Below are 25,970 nucleotides of genomic sequence, written 5' to 3'. Positions count from 1 at the left end.
CTGCTTTAGCTATGCTATTTCTCTCACTGGAATGTAAGCCTCTTGAGGGCAGGTACTACTTTTGCTTTTTATGCACTTATTTTTATTTATAAATGTAATAAATAAAATTTGCCAATAGATAAATTTGTAATTTATAAATAAATTAATTTATAATTTATCTAGAGTTTAGCATAGTGCTTGGCCCACCCGGAGTAAATACTTAATAAATGTTTGTCAGATAGACTGGATTGCCTGAAATGCCAACATTCATTTCATTAGATTACATGAAGAATGGTCAGCCCTCTCAGTCAGTTTACCCCCTCACCAGATACCTTCCTCCTGTTTTGGAATGGGAAGGGGTGCCAAGAGGAGGTCAAAGGACACAGGGAGCACCAGGGGTTGGGGGCCACCTTTTCTGATGCCCTCATTTGGCAAAGGGCTGGTGCTGGTGACAGGAGGCAGATAGGATGGATTTTTTTGGAGGGGAGAGGAAGAGACTTCCAGTCACCTAAGCCTCACTCATGGGAGAGAAAGCTCCTTTTTGGCGGTGAGTTCTAGCATGCAGTCACTGCTTTTGCCTTTAACTAGGAAACAGAGGGCCTAGGACAGTGATGGCGAAGCTTTTAGAGAGTGTCCAACCTGCATCCTCATGCCACACGTGAGCCTCCCCCTTACCCCAGACAAGGGAGGGAGAAAGTGCTCCCATTAGGCTGTTGGGCGATGAGAGGAATGTCCTCAGGTGCACATGGAGAGGGGTAGGGGAGAAGCCTCCTCCGGCATGTGTGTCCTAGGTTTGCTAATATGGGCCGACATTACTACAGGCTGAGACAAAGAGAGGAAGACACGAAGGACCAAGGACTCTGCTCCAAGGTCCTGACTCACCTTCCGAGAATCCACGGCGGCATACATGATGTCCATCCACCCTTTAAACGTTGCCTGGAGATAAAGGGCAGACGTGAGTGTCAGAAATGCGCAGGAGCATCTGCCTGAAATCCCATTTGGTATCGCTTATGACCCTCTGCACTTGGCAAGTATCCTCACCTCATTGGCTTCCAGGAACCTACTTCATGTACTCAACCTGGGCCAAGTAACTGAAAGACCTTCCAAGGCTGTCTTTGGCTTCCATAAAGGTGGTTGGGAACCAAAAGCCTGGGATGGAGTGAGGGAGAAGGTTCTTAGAGATGTGAATAATCTATTTACATCTGGACCTTTGGGAGGAACAGTGAATCTAGCTTCTGTGGGTATGACCCAAAGTGCCCTTTGCAAAAGTGTGCTTTAGTGAAAATCAGGCTGGATTTGAGATGTGGGGATCTGGGTTCAAATCCTGCCTTTGACAGTACCTGTGTGACCTTGGATCTGACATTTAAAGTCTTGGGTCTCAGTTTCCTCTTTTGTAAAGTGAGGAAGTTAGACTAGATGATGTTTTGAGCTCTCATTCAACTCTGTGATTTAATTTACAGATCTGTTACTTATCACCTGTGTGATCTTAGTGGCTCAATGGATAGAGTGATGAGTTTGATGTCAGGTAGACATGAGTTAAAATCAAGGCTGAGACATTTACTAGTGGTGTGACCCTGGGCAAGTCACTTATCCTCTATTTGATTCAGGTTCCATTAATCTGTTAAATGGGGATAAAATGGCACTTAACAGGTTTTTTTTAACCCTTCCTTTCCATCTTAGAATCAATATTTTGTATTGGTTCTAAGGCAGAAGAGCAGTAAGAGTTAGGCAGTGAGGGTCAACTGACTTGCCCAGGGTCACATAGCTAGTAAATGTGTCAGGCTTGATATAAACCTATGACCTCCTGTCTCTAGGTCTAGCTCTCAAACCATTGAGTCACCTAGCTGCTTTTTTCAGGGTTGTTTTGAGGACCAAATGAGATAAAAATTGTAAAGTGCTTAACGCAATGCCTGCAAAATAGTAGGCACTGTGTAATGTTAGCCATTATTGTTTTTTATTTTTATTTTTTAAATTTTTATTTAGAATATTTTCTAATGGTTAGATGATTCATGTTCTTTCCCTCTCCTCCATCCCCCCCACCATAGCTGACACGCAGTTCTATTAGGTCTTACATGTATATTGATCAAGGCCTATTTCCATATTATTGATAGTTGCACTAAAGTGATTGTTTAGTGTCTACATCCTTAATAATATCCCCATCAACCCATGTGTTCAAGCAGTTGTTTTTCTTCTGTGTTTCTCCTCCTGTAGTACTTCCTCTGAATGTGGATAGTGTTCTTTCTCACAGGTCTTCATAGTTGTCCTGGATCATTGCATTGTTGCTTGTAGAGAATTATGTTCGATTGTATCACAGTGTATCAGTCTCTGTGTACAAGGTTCTCCTGGTTCTGCTCCTTTCACTCTGCATCAATTTCTGGAGGTCTTTCCAGTTCACATGGAATTCCTCCAGTTCATTATTCATTTGAACACAATAGTATTCCATCACCAACAGATACCACAATTTGTTTAGCCATTCCCCAATTGATGGACCTCGTTTTCCATTTTTTTTTCCCATCACAAAGAGTGCGGCTATAAATATTTTTGTACAAGTCTTTTTCCCTATGATTTCTTTGGCGCACAAACTCAGCAGCAGTATGGCTGGATCAAAGAGTTAGCCATTATTGTTGACCTCAGTTTCCTCATCTATAAATTGAGAGGGCAAGATTGGATGACCTCTAAGGTCCCTTTCCACTCTAACTTTGTGACTCAATGGTTCTGTTTGATACTTGACACATGTCTGATGGGGAGGAGGAATTAATTTGGAAAATTCCATATTCCTGCTTTATTATAATATAATGCAGTGACACTATCATGGAATCGTAGAATCTCAACTTTGGCATGGCTCTCAGACATCATTTGTCTTGGCCGGTATCTGGACAGGAATCTCTCTCATCTTATCCCTGATGAGAGGTGCTCCAGCCTCCCCTTAATGACCATCAGCAATGACGGGCCCATGGCATTCCACAGAGTGCTTTCCCCTTTGGAGACATTTTCCTTAGAACTTGAATTTGTCAGCACAAATGGCTGGATTTCCATGACAATCCTGTAGGTACTTAAAGACAGTTATCCCATCCTTCTCAGGTCTTCTCTCCTCCAGTCTAAACAACATTGGTTTTTTAAACAGCTTTTCCTAAAACATGGCGCCCAAATGAAGGACACGTCACCTACAAAGTCTGACCAAGGGACATGACAATGGTGTCATTACTTCTCTTGTCAAGGCTATATTGGTCCAAGCACTGGAACAGGGGACTCCCATGAAGGAAACTCCTTCTACCAATGCAGAGCAGTACCTGCTCTGTGACTTATAGTCTTGTAGGGTTTCCAGGATCACTAAGAGTTTAAAAAATCTGCCTAAGGTCAAACAGTCAATATGTGTCAGAGTTGAGATTTGAATTCAAGTCTTTCTGACTCCAAACTTCTCTCTCTCTTATTCTGGACATCATGCCTTTCTCAGTGTAACCTCAGGTTAGGCTGGCTCCTTTGGTTTCCATGTCATACGGCTGATTTGCATTCAGCTTGTAGGTCTCTAATGTCTAGCCATATGGCTGCCATCTTGGCCTTGTATTGACATGCCCTTTATGCATAGCTGTTACTTGACCCTGGAAGAAAGGCAAACATTGTACGGTCTCTGCAGTCGCTGGGAAGCTTCTCTTGCAGAGGCTCTGGGAGAGTTTCCTTTCCATCTGTGCTTGCTAGAAGTGCCAACCCTGCATTCTTTGTCATTCTTCATGGCAGCTCTTGTGGATAACTCTCTGCTTGTCATAACTGGTTCTTGGCCATGATAGTGGAGGATGTCCTTGGTGAGGTCCTAATTCTGGTGGGCTTCCCACCTTTTTATCTTCTGTAGGCTTCTCCAGCTTTTCTTCTTTTTAAAAAAATTTTTTTTTTATTTTAAACCCTCAACTTTTGTGTATTGACTTATAGGTGGAAGAGTGGTAAGGGTAGGCAATGGGGGTCAAGTGACTTGCCCAGGGTCACACAGCTGGGAAGTTTCTGAGGCCGGATTTGAACCTAGGACCTCCCATCTCTAGGCCTGGCTCTCAATCCATTGAGCTACCCAGCTGCCCCTTCTAGCTTTTCTTTGCAGGCTCCTCTTGCTTGCTTAGCTGCCTTCTATCCCTAACGAGTAGAGGCCCGCCTCTAATGCTCTGATGCCCACAGAACCTGTTGGCAGAAATTGTCTACAAGGAGCTCTTCAGAAGAAATCCAGCTACGGGGCTCCTTTCACCTTTTGCTTTGTCTCAGGCAGGTGGATTGTCCACTTTAATCCCTTGGCCAGGGCCACACTGACCCTGGCACATTATGTGGGCTTCTCAGAAAAGAGAGAACATTTGGACAAGCCCTAGTTGTGAGGTAGCCTATGAAAGGAGATTGTAAAAGTGGAAGATTGACCCAAGGTGCAGCCTTGGGGTTTCAGGTACAGTGGAAACAGTGCAGGAGGTAGAGTCTGGAGGTTGTTTTCCTGAAGGGTTGCCACCACTCTGGCAGCCAGTCATGCCAGGCCATATACAACCATCATGAATATTGAGGGGTTTGGATGGGCCTCAGAAGTCCTAGGGGATATGCCCATGGAGTCCTTGTGTAGGTGCAGAAATCATGAGACCATCCATGCAAACTGGCATTCTGTTGGAGATGTGGGCCACCAGGTTTTGCAAGTACCTGCATACAGCATCTTGAATAAACCCACATGCCTCAGTGCCGAGTTCTCACAACAGACCCCGAGTTTAATGGTTATGTTTTTCTTTCTTTTTAAAAAACCCCTCACCTTCCGTCTTGGAATCAGTATCATGTATTGGTTCCAAGGCAGAAGAGCAGTAAGGGCTAGGCAATGGGGGTGAAGTGACTTGCCCAGGGTCACAGAGCTAGGAAGTGGTCATGCTTCTCTTAATGAAGGGGATGGAGTATGCTGGTGTAGAAAGGAAATAGTCCATCCAGCCCTATTGGGAGGGTACAGAGATACCTCCTGTGTGCCTCCTGAGTTTGCTGCTGGTAAATCAAGGCTATGAGACATGGCTGGGGTGGAGGAGTTGGATGGAATATGCCAGGATGGGTGGCTGATGATAGTGTTGTAGAGAGGAAAGAACTCCGGACTCAGAGCCTGGAGAGTCTAGGCTTACTGGCTGGGCAAGCATGTTAACTCCTCTGAGGACTTGTGCCCAGGCTTCCCTTTAAAATGAAGATAAAACTATTTGCCTTCTGTGCCTCTTTGTAGGGAATGATCAATGTCAAAATTCCTGAGTTTGCTGGGTTTGGAGCCAAAGGATACGGCTTCAAACCCAGTTCTGCCACTTATTACATAAGTGACCTTGGATAAGTCATTCTCTCTAGGCCTGAAAAATAAGGGACAATCAGATGATAGTTCTAGAAGGTACTTTACAGGCAAACTCCTTCATTGTATGGATGAGGGAACTGAGGACTGGAGACATTAATTTAATGGGTTGGACCAGATGCCTTGACAGTCCCTTCTAGCTCCAGATCTATGATCCTATGATAGCCACCCCTTCTGCAGTTTTTTTTTTTGTCTTAGAATGATGCCCAAGTCACTGAGAAGCTGTGACTTATCCAAGGTCCTACAACTATGTCAGAGGCTTCTCTATAAACCTTAAAATGCTTTAAGTACGTGAGTTATTGGCATAATGCCACAATTCATGGGATAAGGCATTGGCTTGATGACTATTAGATGGCATCTAGAAAAAGCTAGCATAGGAACATTTCAAAGAATCATAAATTTAGAACCATGTAGGATTTTAGAGGTAACATAATCCAGTCCTCTCAGTTTAAAGATGAATTAACTGAGGTCTGAGGTCACATAGAAGTGGGATTTGAAACCAGGTCCTCTGACTCCAAACCTGATGCTCCTTCCCCCATAATTCGCTGACCCGATGATCAAATTTAATTGGATTTGATTTAATTTTCATTAATTCTTTGATTATTTCATTGTAGCTGCTGACTTGGGATACTGATGCAGATCAAAGCCATCTATTCCTGGAGCAGCTGGAGCAGATTCCTGAGGATTCAGCATTCCCATGACAAGAGAGGTGACACGCGCTCTGGTAAACAAGACTTTTTGTGCTAACTCACTGGGCAAAAATTATGAACCTTTCATTCCCTACCTTACGGTCCGTTGCCAATAAGAGAGCATGAGGAATAGAAGCGAAGACTCAAACTGGAGAAGCCATTTCCTGTGGAAATCTGTGAGTGTCTATCCTTCCTCATATAGGGGCAATGGGGTGAAGATTTTCATTCTTATCTTTTCCGTCATGCTTCTATATTAAATGTCTTTTGCCTTAGACTAGTAGACCTCTGGTTGGTTTAGTAAAATAACATTGGTGGGGGCTTATGGACTGAGGTTTTAACTGAAAGCCAATCTAAAACATTCCTTTAACCTAAAATAGCTTTCAGAAGGGCAAGAACTTTGCTTAGAATTTATAACGACTAGTTAGACTGAAGTGTCCACTCTAAGGAATGGCATAAACTTTACTTGCATATGGATTCCTATTGCCATATCCATTTCTTCCTGCTTCTTGTTGTCGTTGCCATTGTTGTTGTTGTTTTGTTTAAACCCTTACCATCTATCTTAGAAGTAAATATTGTGTATTGGTTCCAAGGCAGAAGAGCGACAAGTACTAGGCAATGGAGGTTAAGTGACTTGCCCAGGGTCACACAGTTAGGAAATGTCTGAGGTCAGATTTAAATCCAAGACCTCTTCTCTCTAGGCCTGGTTCTCAATCTGCCAAGTCCCTTAGCCCCTTCAAGTCCCCTAGCCTCCTCAGTCTTCCTGCCATTCTTTTTTTTTTAAACCCTTACCTTCCATCTTGGAGTCAATACTATGTATTGGCTCCAAGGCAGAAGAGTGGTAAGGGCTAGGCAAAGGGGGTGAAGTGACTTGCCCAGGGTCACCCAGCTAGGAAGTGTCTGAGACCAGATTTGAACCTAGGACTTCTCATCTCTAGTCCTGGTTCTCCATCCACTGAGCCACCCAGCTGCCCTCTGTTCCTGCCATTCTTAAAGATGAAGTGGAACTAGTAAAATGTTCAGTGGCATTCAGCTTATGCTTGCTGTTCCTCAGCCGTTGGGCGCCATATTTCTATAACTTCTCCCTGACCATCTCTTCTATCTCATTATCTTCCCACTGAAGAGAGAGAATAACAAAACTCACCACCTGCAGAAGAGCAAGGTAACCAATTCCCACATTGTTAAAGTTGACCTTCACGGTGTCCCAGAAGAGACCAGGACCATTTTCTTCATTGCACTGAGTCTTGTTATTGACGATCAAAGCATCCACTGGGGGAAAGTTTTCGAGGGTGATGTTAATGCATCTGCCAAATTTTCCTGAAAAGAGATTCACTCCCATGATGCTAAAGATGAGCCAGAAGATAAGACAGACCAGAAGGACATTCATGATGGAAGGGATGGCACCAACCAGGGCATCGACCACCACCTGAAAATACAGAGAGAGGAAGTGGGGGTCGGGGGAAGAGACAGAGTCAGAGACAGAGAGACACAGATAGAGAGAGATTTAGTGAGAAAGACCCAGAGAAAGAAAGGGAGGGCGGGAAGGAGAAAGAACAACTTGTAATTACTTATAAAATGGATACAATCCGCATATACCATTAGACTCGGCCATACCAAAGGAGATTGGGAAAAAGGAAAAGAAGCTGTATGTTCCAAAATGTTTATTGCAGCTTTCTTTGTGGTGGCAAAGAACGAGAAATTGAGGGATGCCCATCAACTGGAGAATGGCTGAACAAATTGTGGCATATGATTGTGATGGAGTACCACTGGGTTATAAGAAATGGTGAGCAGGTTAATTAAAAAAAAATCATAAATGTAGACTCTAAACAATCACCCCAGTGCAAATATCAATAATATGGAAATGGTCTTGAACAATGACACATGTAAAATCCAGTAGAATTGGCTATCGGAGGGGGGTGGAGGAGGGGAAGGAAAGAACATGAATCATGTAACCATGGAAAAATTTTCTTAATTAATCAATTAAATAAAATCAAATACTGAAACCAAAAAATAATAAAATAAAATAAAAAGTAAAAAAAAGAAATAAAAAATCCTAAAGATCTACATGAAATTATGAAAAGTGAAACAAGTAGAACATTAATATCCAGCTGTAGACTGAATGTTTGAAGAATAACTTGTGAATGTCCACCTCTAGAGAAAGAACTGATAAATAGACCTGGAACTGTTTTATTTTCTTTTATATATATATATATTTTCCCAATTTTATTTAATTGATTAATTAAGAAACATTTTCCATGGTTACATGATTCATGAAGAACTGATAAATAGAAACATGAAAGAGGGAGTTTATATATGCTTCTTTTTGGTCAGGGAGGAGAGGAAGGGAGGGAGGCACCTGGGAATGTAAATAAATAAGTTAATAATAAAAATAAAGAATGGACAAGTAATACAAGAAATTGAGCTAATTGGACAAGAGAATGATTTTCTGTCTCTTAAGATGATTAGATTGTGGGATTAGAGACACATTGCAGTTGCAGAATTGTTTTTCCTCAGGGTTTTTTAGTAAAGTGACTGGGCAGGGGGCAACTAGGTGGCTCAGTGGATAGAAAGCCAAGCCTGAATCTGGAAGGTTCTGGGTTCAGATTTGGCCTCAGACACTTCTTAGCTGTGTGACCCTTGGCAAGTTACTTAATCTCCATTGCCTAGTCTTTTCTGTTCTTCTGCCTTGGAAACAATACTTCGATTCTAAGATGGAAAGAAAGGGTTAAAAAAAAAAGAAAAAGGATTGGGTTTCATTTGTTGGGAATGGATTCAAAATACTCTCCCTAGGATAAAGAAGACCCCCAGTTCAAATCCTGTCTCAGCCCACTTAGCAAAATAATTCTGGATAGATTTTTCTATCTGGATATATCTGGACAGATAGATTGACCTTTCTGAGTCTCAGTTTCTTCAATTTGAAAAAAAAATTAAAAGAAAGAAAAAGATTACGCTGTGTACATTGCCCACATCACAGGATTGCTGGGAGGCTCAAATGAGGCAACATATGTAAAGCATTTCACAAAATTTAAAGCGCAATGCAAATGGCAATAATTGCTAAGATGCAAGGACAGACAATTATTTCACAGATTGGCTGAAAACACACACACACACACACACACACACACACACACACACACGTACATGCACGCTTTGGACCCTTGTTTTGTTATAACCAACCCCAACATGGAATTTGGTAGTGTCCTTCGAGCTCCCAGGTAGCAAATAACACAACTGATAGATCATGGTAACTGCAGCTGCCATTTTTGTCTCTGCTATTTTTACATTGGAAAAGCACTTTCTTTACATTCTCTCATGTGAGCCTCACCAGAGCCCAGGAGGTGGCTACTTTACACATTATTATGAATGAGAAATTGAGGCACAGAAAAATCAAGTGACCAGCCCAAGGTAGCATAGATAGTAAGGATCAGATTCAGGATTTGAACTCAGGTCTGTCCCTACTCCAAATGCAGAGATTTAGCCCTGTGATTGTAATTCTCCTCTAGCACACATTCTCACCCAGACGTATGCCTGCCCACCAATATGTGTACTCTACACCCTCTAAGGTTTATAATTATAGTTTTTGTGATTATTGCTACATTTCGCTCTTGTAACCAACAATTATGGCAGGAATTCTGGAGGTCGGGCAATAGGCTAGTTCAGCTCCACATTACAGTATAGCATAGAGAGAAACCAGCCATTTTGGAAGTTTGGCAGCTAGGACCTACCCAAGTAATCATAACCCTGGCCAGAGCTGACATTTATATAGTGCTTTAAGATTTGCGACATGTTTTCGGCATTATCTCCTTAACAAAGGACTACTTGATTCAAGCCTGGAGATTCAATAAAGCTACTTTAAAAAACCTTTTTATTGGATAAAAGTGAAAAATATGAATTCAGAAAGAATTGTGTCAGTGAGAGCTGCCCCTTGCCCCCTTAAGATGAAGAAGAAGTAGAGCCGCCCCGGGGAACCAGAAGGTGAGGGCTGGAATCTTGGCTCTGCTCCCCATTGCCTGTGTAACCTCTGCAGGGATAAAGATGATGCAGGGGGAAAGCGAGAGGGAACATTAGGGGCAGCAGCAGCAACCCACTTTGGAGGCATCGTTGGCTACATGTGCAAGGGCACCGAGAAGGTATTTAATGAGTGCTGCTAGGATTGGACCGTGCTGGACTCAGGGAAGTAGAAGTAGGTAAGACTGTACAGGTTAGGTGGGGCGATGTTATATAGGGCCTCTAGAGTCAGGGTGAGGAAACTGGAATTTGTCCTACAGGCAACAGGGAGCTATTGAAGATTCTGCAGCAATGGAGTAACATCGCTAGTGGGATTCCTTTGCTGGCACGATGTAGTATGGATTGGAGAGAGGATTTGTTAAGAGGCTGTTGGATGGAACAGCTCCCATTTGGTCAGTTCTTGGATATGGTCCTTAAGGTAAACACGCTGGGGCTCCGCTAAATTATTGCCATGAGATTGACTATAATAGGGGTACATCTTGGAATCCCCTCAAAGGGGCTCTTCCCACAGGGCCCGGGAGATTCGGTGATAGTCTTATCTCAAGAAGTTTCTAGTGTATTCTTTTTCAGAAAGATGTAGGCACTGTCAGCATCCTAAGAGCTAGCCTTTATAGAGCATCTTAAGGTTTGCAGAATGCTCCCCATATATTATCTCATCTGACTCTCCTAACAACTCTGGGAAGTGGGTGCTACAAATAGCATCTCCATTTTGCAGATCAGGAAATTGAAGCTTGGGCAGGTCAAGTGATTTGCTCAGGATCATACAGCTGGGGAAGGCAGTTAGGTGGTGGGGCAGATGGAGCATCGGTGTTGGAACCAGGAAGACCCCCTCTTCATGAAATTAAATCCAGCCTCAGACACTAGATGTGTGACCCTGAGCAAGTCACTTGACATTTCTTGCCTCAGTTCCTCATCTGTAAAATGAAGCTGGAGAAAGAAATGGCAAACTACTCCAGTATCTCTGCCAGGAAAATCCCAAAATGGGATCATGAAAAGTCAGACAGGACTGAAAAGACTCACCAACAATACCGCTAATTAGTCACTGAAGCAGGATTTTTACTCCAGGTCCAACTACACCATGCAGCCTCTCATCTATTGAATTCATCTTTTATCAGTTGATTTTTGGAGACATCCAAAAGACATACCCAGAACCAAAGCTAGCAATTCCATGAATCATGGGAATGTCAAACCTGGATGAATCAAGCCTCTTAAGGAGGGGGCAGCTGGGTGGCTCAGGGGATGGAGAGCCAGGCCTGGAGACGGGAGGTCCTAAGTTCAAGTCTGGCCTCAGACACTTCCCAGCTGTGTGACCCTGGGCAAGTCACTTGACCCCTACTGCCTAGCCCTTATCACTCTTCTGCAGTATTGATTTTAAGATGGAAGGTGAGGGTTTAAATATTAAAAAAAAAAGACTCTTAAGGAGTGAGAGGATGCTCAGCTATGGGGTGGACTCTTATTCATATGTTCATTTTAATTTTAAAAAGGGCCTTTCCTTTTTAAAGGAATATCCTTTATATCTACTTTAAAGGAATATCCACTTGATGGGGATATCTGGACAGAGACTAGGAAATTCTTCTAAACATTTTCCATTTGGATGACTCTTTCTCTCCAAGGGAGATTGGGAATCTTACCTAGATTAAGATAGGCAATATTTCCTGTATCAAACTTGTCTTGTGTCAATAAAAACCCAATGGAAAGAGTGCTGGATTTGAAGTCTGAAGGTCTGTTTTCAAATCCCACCTGGTTTTTTTGTGTGACCCTGGATCAGTCACTTTATTTCTATGACGATTAGTTTCCTCATTGTAAAATGAAGGGAATCAGACCTATTGGTCTATAAGGGCTATTCTAATTCTTATTCTATGAACCCCAGAGAAAGGAAAAATGGATTTCAAATGATAGGGAATGGAGACAATTTTTTTCTTTTTTTTTTTTTTTACCATTTTGGCCTTACCCTCATGCCTTCAAATCGTGACAGTGCTCTCAAGGGTCTCAGTGCTCGGAGTGTCCTGAGGGATTTAATGGGACCCATTTCAGAGTAGCCAAGTGTGTTTGCTATGAGGCTTATCATCGAAACCTGAATGAAGGTAGAAAAGTTACAGAAGGTCATGTTGTGAGCAGAATTGGTGCTTTGAATTAGTTTTCTTCACAAAGAGAAAAACACCCCAACTTCACAGAATTAAGAGCAAGAGTGAACCCAGTGCATGCTAGGCAGAGGTGGGCTAGTCAATGTTTAATTGGATCTTGGGGGAACAAAAGGTATCCAAGACCCACTTTCAAATCTGATCTTCATTGTTAACTTTCCATCACTTTCTTAAGCCTAGACAATTAAAAAACAATAAATCAAGCCCTAGATTGTAGCATTTGTTGATTTCTGAGGGATAAATGTTCCCCTTGAATATTCAACAATTTGACTTGATGAGCTGGGGTGATCTGGCTCCAGCATACCCCTGTTCCAGGGCAGGGACTCAAAAAAAAAATTCAACTTTGTGCTGAATCTAACGAAATGCAACCTATTAGGGACAAATGGAAAGTTTGAAACTTGGGCTCAAAAAATAAACTTTCCAAAAATATAGGATGAACAAGACATGAATGACAAACATGTCATGTGAAAAGGTCTTTGCATTTGGACAGCCCCAAATTTGGATTTTAGCGAGTTCTCTGGTCAGACACAAATCTCGAGTGCGATTTCCCCCCTGCTCCTCTGTGCTTCTTGGCTTCCTTCAAATTCGAGCTGAAATCCCACTTCTTCAAGAAGCTTTTTTCAGTGCCCAGCCCTTCCAGGCTTATACTACAGGCATCTTGTTTGGACACAGATGTTAGTATGTTGTCTCTTCCATTAGGATGTCAGCTCTTTGAGGGAAGGAAGCGTTTTTGACTTATCTTTTGGTAACAATCCTTAGCACAATGTCTAGCACATAGTAGATGTTTAAATTAATTTAACAAGCTAGCGAGCATCCAGAAGAAGTGACCAGGAGGGCAAAGGGAGGGCTGCAGAATATCCCATAAGAGGATCAGATGAACAAACTTGGGAGGGGGATTAATATGGAGAAGAAAAAAACATGGAGGGGACCTGATAGGTATCTCCAATATGGCTGGTAGAGGAAGGATTCCAGGAAAGGATAGAAGATGCAGGGAGGTGGATTGAGTCTCCAGTAAGCAAGAAATACCTACTGATTACACCTCTCCAGATGGAGCACCTCTGGAGATAGGAGGGTGTTCTTCCTCCCTGGGGGTCTTCAGGCAGACCCAGGGATATTTCAGTTTGGGGTAGAGCTAGAGAGAGGTCCTCTGAGGTTTCTAGCATTACTGACAATGAATGGTTTTGTGATCCTTTCACCCTGAAGCACTGAGCTGGGTACATGAGAAGCACTTTGCTGATTCTCCTTTGATTCTGGATGTGAAACTTGAGAATCTGTGTCTCCCACACTACTTGGACGGCCCTAGGCAAATCCTTTCCCTTCCCCATTTCCTCCTGGGCTGGAGGTTCTTTTTTTTTTTTTTTTTTTTTTTTACCAAATGAGCTGGAGAAGGAAATGGCCAATCACTCCAGTAACTTTGCCAAGAAAACCCCAAATAGGTTCATGGAGAGTCGGACATGCCCAAGATGACTGAACAAGAGCAGAAATGAAGGGGTCTCTAAGGCCCCTTCCTGCTGGGACCCTGGAATTTTATCATTCACGATCACTGTGTGCTAGGTTGCAAAGCCGTCTGTAAGTACATGGGCTTCTTCCTCAATTTGCTTATTGGCACAGTTGACAAGGGTTCCAGTCCCCAGCCTTGGAGTTTCTCAGCTCCCGTGGCAGAGTTCTCTCTGCAGTCATGGTGTCGATTTCCCACCCACCAAAACTTTCCAAATGGAAAACATGGCACTGAACAGCAGTACAGAACCTCCTGGGAGGTCTTTGCGTTGAGCAGCGGCATTCCAAGGCCTCTGGAAAGGCAATGGGAAGCACAAGGGCTCTCAATTTCTCTTTGAACAAGGAAACAAGGGAGCAACACTACCTCAGATGCTCTAGAGAGCCGCCATTGTTCCCTGCCTCAGCAAGCTCCAGAGGCTCTCCTTTGTCCCTAGAGATGCCGTGGGGGCCAGAACAGGAGCCCCTTCGCTTGTGCCTAGCTTAGCAGCCTTTCTGTGCCATAGGCTGCTGCCACCCAACTCACGAGAGAAGAGGGTCCACGAGGCAGGACTCACATCCACGATGAGGAAGTCCAGCCAGCACCAGGCATTAGTGAAGTAGGTCTTGAAGCCATAGGCCACCCACTTCAGCAGCATCTCGAGGATAAAGATATAAGTGAAGACGCGGTCAGCAAACTCCAGGATGGCTTTCACCGTGGCCCTCTCCTCCAGATTAACGTCTTCGAAAGCCTGGAATGAAGAGAGTGGGATAGGATCGTGCCCGTCCAGAGCATCTCTGGGGGCCAGAGGGCTAGGAGCTCCTGGCTCTCATCTTTTCTAAAGGCCTTCTAGGATGTCACTAACCTGCTTATCCCCCACCTCCATACATACATACATACTGTATATGTGTGTTAACATAGGCACATCCATCTGTGTATGAATGTATGTATGTATTTGTTTCCGTTCGGGTGCAAAATGGCCATTATATGAGAACTGGATGGGATAAATGCTCCCCTTTAAACCATCCTGGGAGTCCTGCAGATAACCAAAAAAAGAACCTTTCACAGGATCCAGGAGTTCTTAACCTCGGGATTTGGAACTTGGTTTAATAATGTTTTGGGATAATTCTATTTTAACATAATGTACTTCCTTTGTAATCCTACACATTTTATTTGATGAATTTGAAAGCATTCTGAGAAGGGGACCCCACACTACCTTGGTCATGACTCCTGATAGGATCATAGATCTAAGAGGGGTCCTTCAAAGCCATTTTATCTAATCCTCCCATTTTACAGAAGAGGAAACTGAAAGAGATGAAGCCTGTGGTCGCAATGGTAATAAGTATGTGGGGCAGGACTTGAACATAGGTCCCTTGACTCCAAACCCATTATCCTTTCCATTGTGCTTAGGCTGCCTTTCTTAAGTTGTCTCAGATTTTGGAAATGAGCCAAAAGGAGTTTATGAAGGATTGCAAGCTTCTTGGTTTACAGGGAGCTGGCTCCAAAATTCTGATGCTTTAATAAGTCGGGGCTTTACTCCTCTCAATGCAAATCTTAACTCCTCTGTGCCTTCTTATCCTATGCTGCTCTTGATTCCACTTCCTGTAATTCTCCATAAGGGCTGCTTCCCATGTTCTGGGCACTGACTGAGATTGGTGGCTCCTCTTTAACTAACAGAATTCACAGTTTTTAAGAATTGCATGGACACAGAGGTGAAAGGACTTGCCCTGGGTCACTCAGCTAATAGTAAGGATATACTGAGGACTGCCTTCTAGTCATCTGGACAATGAGTGGACAGATATTGATGGACTATGTACTGACCATTTTTCATTCTTGCTATGGGACTGGCCCATCCCTTTTTTCTCCTGGTTCTACATTTTCATTCCAGAAAGGAAACTGGACTCATTGCAAATGTATGAGGAGCATTGGGCATTGGTGAATGGCTCAGATGACCAAATATCCAGAACTGCCTGACTTCATTAAAGAAACTTCTATTTGTTTCTTTCAAACAGTTTCTTTGACTGTAAAATGGTGATAATAGCATCTACATCACAAGGTTGTTGTCAAATCAATAAGGTATGATTTGTCAAGTGCTTTACATAGCACACAGCACATAGTAGGTGCTTAATAAATGCTTTTTGCCTTCCTTTCCCTTCCCATCTTCTGGGTTAGAATATAAGTTCTAGGAAGGCAGAGATTGTTTTGTTTTTGTCTTCTTAGCTACAGCACTTGGGCTATTGCCTGGCACAGGCATCTGCTCAATAAAAGCTTGGTAACTGATTCCATCTGACTTCAGGGAATGGTGCTGTCCTCAGCACACCGCATCGCCTCCCTTTGCCTCCTTTGCTCTCAATTCAAAGCTCCAATTACCAGGGCCCCACTGCTCAGCAGAATCATGAAGATGATAAAACTCTCAAACCAGTTGTGCTCCACAATACGGTAACAGGTTTTTCTCAGGTTCCAGAAGAGAGATCCAGGAAACTTTCCTGTGTCCACTTCACAGCACGGACATCGACGAATGCAGTCTGGAAGAAAAGGGGGCATTGAAGTGGTACACACAACATGGCAGCCAGACAATCTGTCCACTTCCCACTCCTTGCTTCATTACCCACTACCAGGATTCAGATACTCTGGATGCCATGCTCAGCAAGCACTCTCAGAGGAGATAGGTCCCAGTCCTTTCTCGCCTCACCCTCTTACAACCCATAGGATCATAGATGTGAGTTGGAAGGGCCCTTGGAAGTCATCTAGTTCAACCTCCTTTTACAGATAAGGAAACTGAGGCCAAGGGAAAGGGTCACATCGGTGGTAGGAAGCCAGGTCCTCTGACTCCAAATTTAGCTCCTTCTATTATCCCAAGCCCCATCTTTCTTCCAGGCACAACTCAAGTGCCACCTCTGACGCAAGACCATACCTGATCCTCTTGGTTCTTCATGCTCTCTGCCTTGTGAAATGTCTTTGTGTATGTTTTGCATCCACTTATCCATGTACATATAAATCCTCTCAGTTGAACGTAGACTCCTTGAGGACAGGAGCTGTTTTTCATTTTTGTCTTTGCGATTTCAACCCCTAGCTCAGTGCCTGCCTTAATGATGCTGAATTATCATTTGATGCGTTGAGTCCTAGACCTATCCTTCATTCGCTTGGACAGGTCACTTGTTTTTCTGATTGATAAGGTTCCTTATAGATTAAACACGACAGATTTCATGATCTCACAGGTTATAGGATCATTGATCTCAAAGTCTATCCTGGTAGCTCTTGACCTTAGGATTCCATGGACAAAAATTCTACAGGAAAACTCAGGTAGGTGGGAAACTCATATCAGAATGAAATTTTGAAGCTACAGACAGAATCAGGACTGAAAAGGAGGAAAACTAAGAGGTTACCGAAGATACTGATGAGAGATCAGAGAAACTCACAAAGTAACCAAGATTTTTAAAAGACGTGACTAGGAAATGAGAATGAGCACAGTAATAGAGCATGGCAAGGGACCATGGCAGGAGCACTAACATCAAGAATGGGCTGAAGCTGGAGGAGATAGCTAAGGAGAACAAAAGAAAACAGATATCAGAGAAAAGAGGAGGATCAAAAAAGGACAGGACAACTGCTATCAGTGGATTGGATGGTAATGGACAACAGAGAGAAATCAGAACTACTCACTCTAAATTTTGCTCCTATCCTCTCTGCCAAGAATACTCCTTTAGACAGGAAAGGATAAGACAAAGATGTCTGAAAGGTTGTTGATGCCCAAGGCAAGTATGGTATTAGTAGAAGAGTACTCAGCTTCCCTGAGTGAATTTAGAGAAGGAGCATCCTCAGGTGCCATGATTGGTAAGCCACTGTCTGCAACATGTCGAAAATCCTAGAGAATGTGAAAGGCTTCCAAGAACTTAGAGAAGAAAACTGTTGCAGTTTTCAAAAAAGGGAAGAAAATAGCATCTGAAGATCATAGGCCACTGAGGTTGGCTTTGATTAGTAAGGGAACTGCAAAAAGGACTATTAAAGAAAGGATTAGGGACTATTTAGATAAGGAAGCAGGGATTGCAAAGCATCATTGTGGATTCATCAAGAGTAGATCAAGATCCTCAGCAAACTAGAGTTTAATAAACCCAAAGATCCCAGTTTTTGGAACACAAATCCACTATTTGACAAAAATTGCTAGGAAAATCAGAAGACAGTATGGAAGAAATAAGGTTTAGATCCACATTTCATACCCTATACCAAGATAATTCAAAATGGGTAAATGACTTAAATATAAAGAGAGAAATTATAAGTAAATTAGGGGAACATAGACTAGCAAACCTGTCAGATCTATGGGAAAGGGAAGAATTTAATAACATGCAAGAGAGAGGACATACAAGATACAAAATGAATAACTTTTATTATATTAAATAAAAAAAGGTTTTGTACAAACAAAACCAATGCAACCAAAATTAAAAGGGAAGTAACAAACTGGGAAAGAATTTTTATAACAAAATTTTCTGACAAAAAGTTTAATTTTTCAAATATGTAAGGAATTAAGCCAAATGTACAAGAAATCAAGCCATTCCCCAATTGACAAATGGTCAAGGATATGAATAGAGAGTTTTCAGATGAAGAAATAAAAACTATCAATAATCACATGAAAAAAAATGTTCTAAATCCCTCCTGATTAGAGACATGCAAATCAAAATGCTCTGGATACCACCTCACACCTAGCAGACTGGCCAAGATGATAGTAAAGGAAAATAATAAATTTTGGAGGGGATGTGGCAAAATTGGTACGTTAATGCATTGTTGGTAGAGTTGTGAACTGATCCAATCATTCTGGAAGGCAATTTGGAATTATGCCCAAAGGTATTCAAAAGAGTGCATGTCCTTTGATCCAGCAATACTACTACTAGGTTTGTACCCCAAAGAGATAATAATGAAAAATGTTTGTACAAAAATATTCATAGTCATGCTATTTATAGTGGCAAAAAAACTGGAAAATGAGGGAGTGTCCCTCGATTTTTATGGCTGAACAAATTATGGTATATGATGATGATGGAATACTATTGTGCTATAAGGAATGATGAATTACTTGATTTCTATATGAACTGGGAAGACTTTCATGAACTGATGTGGCATGAAATGAGCAGAATCAGGAGAACATTGTATACAGAAACTGAAACATTGTGGAACGATCAAATGTAATCAACTTTGCTACTAATAGCAATGCAATGATCCAGGACAACCCTGAGGGACTTAGGAGAAAGAACGCTACCCACATTGAGAGAAAGAACTGTGGGAGCAGAAACACAGAAGAAAAGCATATGATTTATCACTTGGTTATATGGATATAGGATTTGGGGTTTTGGTTTTAAAAGATGACTCTGTCACAAAAATGAATAATATGGAAATAGGTATCAAATGATAACACATGTATAACCCAGTGAAATTCCTTGTTAGCCCTGGAAGGGGGAAGGAAAGAGGAGAGGGAGAGAACACAAATCATGTAACCATGGAAAAATACTTAAAAATTAAAAAAAAGAATAGGTCAAGATGATAACTGGGGGCAACTGGGTAGCTCAGTGGATTGAAAGCCAAGCCTAGAGATGGGAGATCCTAGGTTCAAATCCGGCCTCAGACACTTTCCAGCTGTGTGACCCTGGGCAAGTCACTTGACTCGTGTAGCCCACCCGTACCACTCTTCCACCTAGGAGCCAATACACAGAAGTTAAGGGTTAAAAAAAGATGATGACTGCTTGATAATAAAAAAATTAAAATTTAATTTAAAAAAGAGTAGGTCATGCCTGACTAACCTCATTTATCTGGTTTGGACAGTAATAAACTCATAGATCAAGGAATTCTATAGATATATTTTACCTAGATTTTAGCAAATCATTTGATGAAATCTTTTGTGTGATTCTTGTGGAAAAGATAGAGGCATGGGCTAGAAAAGAGTATAATTTGTATAATTTGGTGGTTTCAGAACTAGTTGATATACTTGTTTAATGTCAACATGTCAAGAGGTCTCCAGTGGAATACCTCAGGGATCTATGTTTGGTCTGGTTACCATAACATTTTTTACCATTGACTTGAGTAGAGCACAGATGTTGTACTTATCAAATTTGCAAATGACATGAAGTTGGAAGTGATAACCAACACATCAGATGACAAAGTCTGGATCCAAAAAAGATCTTGGCAGGCTAGAATGGAATAAGATGGAATTTAAAAGGGATAAATGTAAGGTCTTAGACTTGTGCCCAAGAAATTGACTTCACAAGCACAAGATGGGGGAGGCATAATTACATGGTGGATTGTCTGAAAAAAGTTCTAGGGGTCTTAGTGGATTGCAAGGCCAATATGAGTCAATGCTGTAACATAGCAACCAAAATGTTACTTTGATTTTGGTCTCCATTAAGAGAGGCATAGCTGCCTGAAGTAAGATAATAGTTCTGCGGTACTCTGCCCTCGTTAGACAACATTGAAAGTTCAGGGTTCAATTCTAGGCACTACATTTTGAGAACAATGACGAGATGGAGAGCATCCAGACAAAGACAACTAGTCAAATTTTGGGATTGTGAGAATGAGTAGAAGGAAGTAGAAATGTTTAACCAGGAAAAGAGAAGTCTCAGGGAGGATAGGAGAGCTGTCTGCATGTGTCTGAAGAACAGTCATGAGGAAAAGGGAGTTTTGTTCTTCTTGGACCCAAGGTCAGATCAAGAGTAATGGGGGGAAATTACAAGTAGTCCAATTTAAACTAGATGTCAATGGGAAAAAAAACCCAACTTCTTGAGGATTGTTGTTCAATCATTTCCAACTCTTCATGACCTCATTTGGGGTTTTCTTGGCAAAGATACTAGAGTAGTTTGTCATTTTCTTCTCCAGTTCGTTTCACAGATGACAAAATTGAAATAAATAGGGTTGTTACTTGCTCAGGGTCACACAGCCAATAGGTGTCTGAAGCTGGATTTGAACTCACAAAGATGGCTTTTCCTGATCCCAAATGTGGCACTCCATTGACTATGCCATAGCTAACCAGAAGAAGAGCGGGCTCCCTCCTGAAATGGTTCCCCCTCCTTAGAGGTCTTCAAACAGAGACTGGATGACTCCGAGTCGAATTTGTCATAGGGAGGCTTTTTAAGATCTAAGTCGCATTAAATGACCTCTTGGGTCCTTCCTAACTCTAAAATTCAGTGATTCACAGAACAAATTGTCTCTGTCTCTGTCTTCTTTCCTCTCCTCTTTCTCATCACCTCCTTCCCCACCAAGCCATCCTCCAGCTCTGTTCTTCCTCTTGAGAGGTGTTGAGATGACTTATGTCAAAGCCTATTCTTCTGAGTGTGAGAGAGAGGTATGGACTTATAACTCAGCGCTTATGTCTTCAGATGACTAATTGTACGTCTTATATTTCTAGCATCATTATTAAGTGATCTGCTTTCATTAAATGGGAGTCTATTGAGATAATTAATTGTTGATGAGCTGATTCCCCTGATGGTCCATATGCTTGGTATTTCGATCTTTACTGAGTCAACACGCTTATTATGGAGCTGCGAATTGTCTCACAGGTTAGAGTCCTTGTTAAATATCTCTTCCATGTCATTATTTTGTGGCATAAGCTTGCTAAGCCAGAGGCCAAAGAAACCCAGGAGTTTGGACATCCCAGCTGATGGGAGGGTATAAGCAGGCTCAAGAAACTGGAGAAAGTTGGGGCTCCCTTTGATCTTGGTACCCCAGGCATGTTAGCACCATGCTCATGCACCTGGATCAGAAGGGAAGTTTTCTGTGTCTGTGTCATTTTCTAGGTTTGATGCCCAATTTAGCACTGAGTAAGAGCAGGAGATTAGCAGCTTTTTGATGGTAATAAGAAGGGAGCTGGCCAGTGCTTGAAGGTATGTTTCTGATGGCTTGTAATTAACCTTCCCTCCACAAACTGGAACAAACCCAAGAGCAAGAGAAATCAAAGAGAAAAGACTCCCTCCCAGGCGAGGCAGGTAGTCAAATGAAAGCAATTACTGACCCTCTGTGAAGCAATCATCAGGCTCCTCTAAGTCCTCGCTGAGATCTGTGATCTGCTTTAGTATTGTCTCCGGATCAGGGATGTCCACGGTGCTGCCTTCAGAGCAACTTGTGACATCTCCTTTCTGCAGGACAAAAGCACAGAATGGCCAATCCCATGCTCGCCTTGTGGCCAGAGAGCCCAGGAGGAGAAAAGCTCCTCTGAGATGTGCTAGCACAACTCCTTCAGGAAGCAGGTGAGGCACAGGGAGGAGAGACCACACAAGGGGCAAGTGACAGAGCCTGGTCTCAGTAGCACCAGGAATGCATCACTTTTGTTCTCACATCCCTCCAGAACCCTCCAATGGCTCTGCCCCTCTGATTAGAGATCTGAGCAAAAACCTCTCCCATAGGCCCCATTTCCAGAGGACTCGGAAACCCAGAAAGCTCCTTATTCCACACCTGCAACACTGGTTCCCCCAGACACTTTCTTCACCCTCCCTTTTCACTTTCCTTTTGTGTCTTGTCCCTCCCCTCCCCCTTAGATTGCAAGCTCTTTGAGGGCAGGGAAGATCTTTCTTTCTCTTATCTGTATACCCGGCACTTAGCACAAAAGTGTCATCTTTATAAACATTTGTGATTGATTCCCTCAGCTGAGGAGGCACCTTCTACATCAGTGATTCCCAAAGTGGGCGCCACCGCCCCCTGGTGGGTGCTGCAGCGATCCAGGGGGAGCAGTGATGGCCACAGGTGCATTTATCTTTCCTATTAAGTGCTATTAAAATAAAAAAAATTAATTTTCAGGGGGCTAAGTAATATTTTTTTCTGGAAAGGGGGTGGTAGGCCAAAAAAGTTTGGGAACCGCTAGAATCTTCCCCTCTAAGGTTACCCTGTATCAACTTTGGATGTATCTTTAATGTAGTTTTTGTTCCATATATATAATAGATAGCTTTACATCTGTTAATATAGACATTGTCTCTTCAGTATACTTTTTGTTGCACATATATATCTATCTTTCTACCATCGATGCCTATTATTATATGTATCTTTAATATACTCCTTATTACCCACGTATATATTTATGCCATTAATCTGCCCATTATTATGTCTTAATATACTTATATAGGTATAGTCTTGTATCATGAACATGCCCTTTTTTGGTCAGTGTCTTTAATATGCCTCTTTACAGTCCCTCCTCACATGACTCCTGAGGACAGGATCTATTTATTTCATTTTTGCCATTTTCTCTCCAGCACACAGTAGGCAGTAAATGAAGGTTTGTTGATTGGTTAATTGATTTTTAGGTAAAAGGAAGGCATGGGTGAAGAGAGGCAAGAGGAAAATCTCCAGATCTGACCACTGGCCTTGGTTTCTCCTTGTTTGTGTCTTCAAAAGTCCAATATTCTCAGTGCTACCCCCTCCCATGTCCTCATTCTTTAATGCCCTTACTCCCTCCCCAAGCCCAGCTCCTGAGTATAAGCTAGCACCAAAGCTCTGCTGAGGTTCAAATCTGTTTTCTGTCTCTTAAGATGAACTGAAATCTACTGGCCATGGGCAACCCATTTTGCCCAGTGCCCCTTCTTAATGAAGGGAAGCAGAATATTAAATAGCCCTGGGGTCAGACTGCCAAATTGGTCAACCTTCAGCCACAGTGCCAAGGAATTCAATGTTACCTCTGCGGGACTGCCACCTGATTGGGTATCCTTCCATTGTTTATCCAGGTACAAGGCCAAGTCTTCAGAAGAGGTCTCAGACACGGGCTGATGGTTATTTTCCTGTGGTCTTCTTTTTTCTTGAAGGGGGACTTCCTAATGGGAGAGAAGCCTAAAGGTCATTCACCTTTGGGGTCTGCCCTGATGGATCAGTGATCCCAGCTCCTTTGGGTTTCAGTCTTTAGAGAAAGTTCTAATATAATAGTGATTTAAGCACAGGTGAGGATGGAGGCCGTTGCCCCCTCAACAAAGCCTCTCAGATCATCACTCACACTTTCCACTTTGACTTCCTTCAAGGGAAAGTCAAAGCCCACCCCTCTATCAGTGCTCAAGATTCTATTCCCATCTACATCAAAAATGGGCTGTGGAGCCAACAGGTAGATCAGTGATGGTGAACCTTTTAGAGACCATATACCCAAACTACAGCCTCAGGCCACATGTGAGCTGCCCCCTTACCCCAGATAGGGGAGGGAGGTAGAATTCCCATTGGGCTGCTGGGCAGAGGGGTGGGTATGTGAAAAAATGTCCTTAGGTGAGGTAGAGATGGGAAGGGAGCAGTCCCTTCTGGCACGCGTGCCATAGGTTCACCAACACAGAGGTAGTTAAAGAAGGCAGAAGAATTCCCCTCTACCCACCAACCAGACTTTATTCTAGCTCTTATCCTTTTTTCCCCAGGTGCCTTTACTTTCTCCTTCTCCACTGATTCCTTCCTATCTGGCTTCAACATGCACAGGCCAACTGAAAGCTCCAAAAGTCTTTCCCTGATCCTTTGATATCATCTTTGCTACCATCACATACTTGTTGTCTCTGTCGCTGACCAGCTCCTTGGGAGGTAGTAAGCTGTCACTCACCAGAGGGCTTCAGATCCAGACTGGCCAGTATTGCTGTCTATCTCTAGCCCTCTCTGTCAGGGATATAACCTATGATTCAGTGATTCTTGAAAAAGATGCCTTCACTTCTTCACTAGCCACTCTTCTCAGAGTCCGACCCCCCACCCCGATCCTGCTTTCTTCTGAAACTGTTCTCTTGACGTTATCGATGATTGCCTAGTCACCAAATCCAATGGCTTAGGGAGAAAAAAGAGGATTAACAAATGACTGGACCTTTTGCTTGAGGTGGATGAGACCCTGATAACTGACATTAGAGAGAAGGAAGAGATATCTTCATTTGTTTCTGTTTCCTCTTCTAAGGAGGCTGACTTTTATACTGCAAATGGAGGAATAAAAAGAATAACTCTGAGTTGATCATTATTTTGGGGGAAAGAGATGGTAAGAGGGTTCTTGGCTGTCCCCTAGTGCCTGGCCCAGGTGAATCTCATTCTCCTTTGTAGGAAGATATGGCTGCCACTGGCAATGATCTTTGAGAGATCACGAAAAGCAGGAGAGGTAGAACAAGGCTGGAGAAGGGCAGATGCATTGATTTTCGAAAAAGAAAAGAGAACAGTCTGCAAACTAGAGGTCAGGGAGGGCTTTAATTCTGGGGAAAATGCTAGGAAAACCACTTGAAGAGATGCTTGGTAAATCTCTAGGAAGGATAGTGGTTATTCCAAAGATCCAGCCTGGCTTCCTCAAGGCATCATGCCCAATGAAACTCATTTTTCTTTGACTAAACAAGTAAATTGAAGGAATTATGTGGATATAGTTTGCCCAGGTTCTCACAAAGCTTTTCATAAAATGATAATAATAACAATGATAATGATAAGTACTATGGTGATGATAGCTAGTGCTTTAAGTTTGTAAGATACTTTACAAATATTATCTCATTTATTCCTCACAAAAACCCTTCTTCTTCCTATTTTACAGATGAGGAAACTGAGGCAGACAGAAGCTCAATCACTTGCCTAGGGTCATATTGCTAATAAATATCTGAGGCAGGATTTGAATTCAAGTCTTCTTGTCTGCAGGTCTAGTGCTCTCTCTACCATACTATTCTTGGGGAGATGATGGAGAGAAACAAATTCAACAATAAAACAAAGATGGACTCACAGTTGGTTGGCTGTATTTCAGTGGTCCATTATTGGCATGGCAGGAGGTTTCGAGCATGGTACCCCATAGATCTGTGCTTGACCCTAAGCTGCCTAACAAGTTTTATCAACGATTTAGATAAAGGCATCGATGATCTGTTCTTTGGATTGGGAGACGATACCAACCTCCGGAGGAGGGCTCAAACAGGACGACAAAAGGCAGCCTCCTAAAGACTCTTGACAGGCCAGAGTCTTAGGCTGAATCTCATTAGATGGAACTTAATAGAGACAGATGTAAAAGCTTTCCCTTGCGTTCCCAAGATCGATTCCATAAATGTAAGATGGGGGAGGCATGGATAGACAGCAGTCATCCTGAGCAGGACGGGGGCTTTTAATGGAAGCTCAAGAGGAGTCAGCTGGGTGATGAAACAGCTCTCCATCTAATGAGACCTTGGGACTGCCCTAGAAGAGGGCATTGGATCTAGTGCAAAAGAGCGGACGGTTCCACCACGCTCTGTCCTGGTCCAACTTTCTCATGAGGAATATTATGTCCAGGTTTTCTGTCCTACAGACTAAGGATGACCTTGATAAACTGGAGAATGTCCAAGGTAGGCAACCATAGGCGAAGAACCTTGAATTCATGACTTACGGCTAAAAGAATGAGGTCTTCATAGCTTGGAGAAAAGAAGCCTTAGGGAGTCAAGATGGCCGTCTTC

At 42.6% G+C, this 25,970-nt stretch overlaps 2 protein-coding genes across 2 annotated transcripts in view; both read right to left on the bottom strand.

The window, feature by feature from the left end:
- Positions 1 to 25,970, bottom strand: part of LOC123246716 (sodium channel protein type 5 subunit alpha-like) — a 263,117-nt gene that overhangs the window by 182,116 nt on the left and 55,031 nt on the right. The window lies entirely within an intron of this gene.
- The window catches only part of LOC123231128 (sodium channel protein type 10 subunit alpha-like), a 51,163-nt gene that overhangs the window by 7,748 nt on the left and 17,445 nt on the right, over positions 1 to 25,970 (bottom strand). Inside the window, exons 7-13 of the mRNA XM_044657400.1 lie at positions 23,253 to 23,387; positions 21,602 to 21,725; positions 15,988 to 16,142; positions 14,195 to 14,368; positions 11,954 to 12,076; positions 7,139 to 7,420; positions 862 to 915 (exon numbers count right to left, since the gene is read on the bottom strand). Coding sequence (XP_044513335.1) covers positions 862 to 915; positions 7,139 to 7,420; positions 11,954 to 12,076; positions 14,195 to 14,368; positions 15,988 to 16,142; positions 21,602 to 21,725; positions 23,253 to 23,387 — 1,047 coding nt within the window. The remainder of the gene's footprint in view (positions 1 to 861; positions 916 to 7,138; positions 7,421 to 11,953; positions 12,077 to 14,194; positions 14,369 to 15,987; positions 16,143 to 21,601; positions 21,726 to 23,252; positions 23,388 to 25,970) is intronic.

The sequence above is a fragment of the Gracilinanus agilis genome, chromosome 1, assembly GCF_016433145.1.
Source record: "Gracilinanus agilis isolate LMUSP501 chromosome 1, AgileGrace, whole genome shotgun sequence".
NCBI lineage: Eukaryota > Metazoa > Chordata > Mammalia > Didelphimorphia > Didelphidae > Gracilinanus > Gracilinanus agilis.
This window is presented reverse-complemented; position numbering and strand designations above follow the sequence as displayed.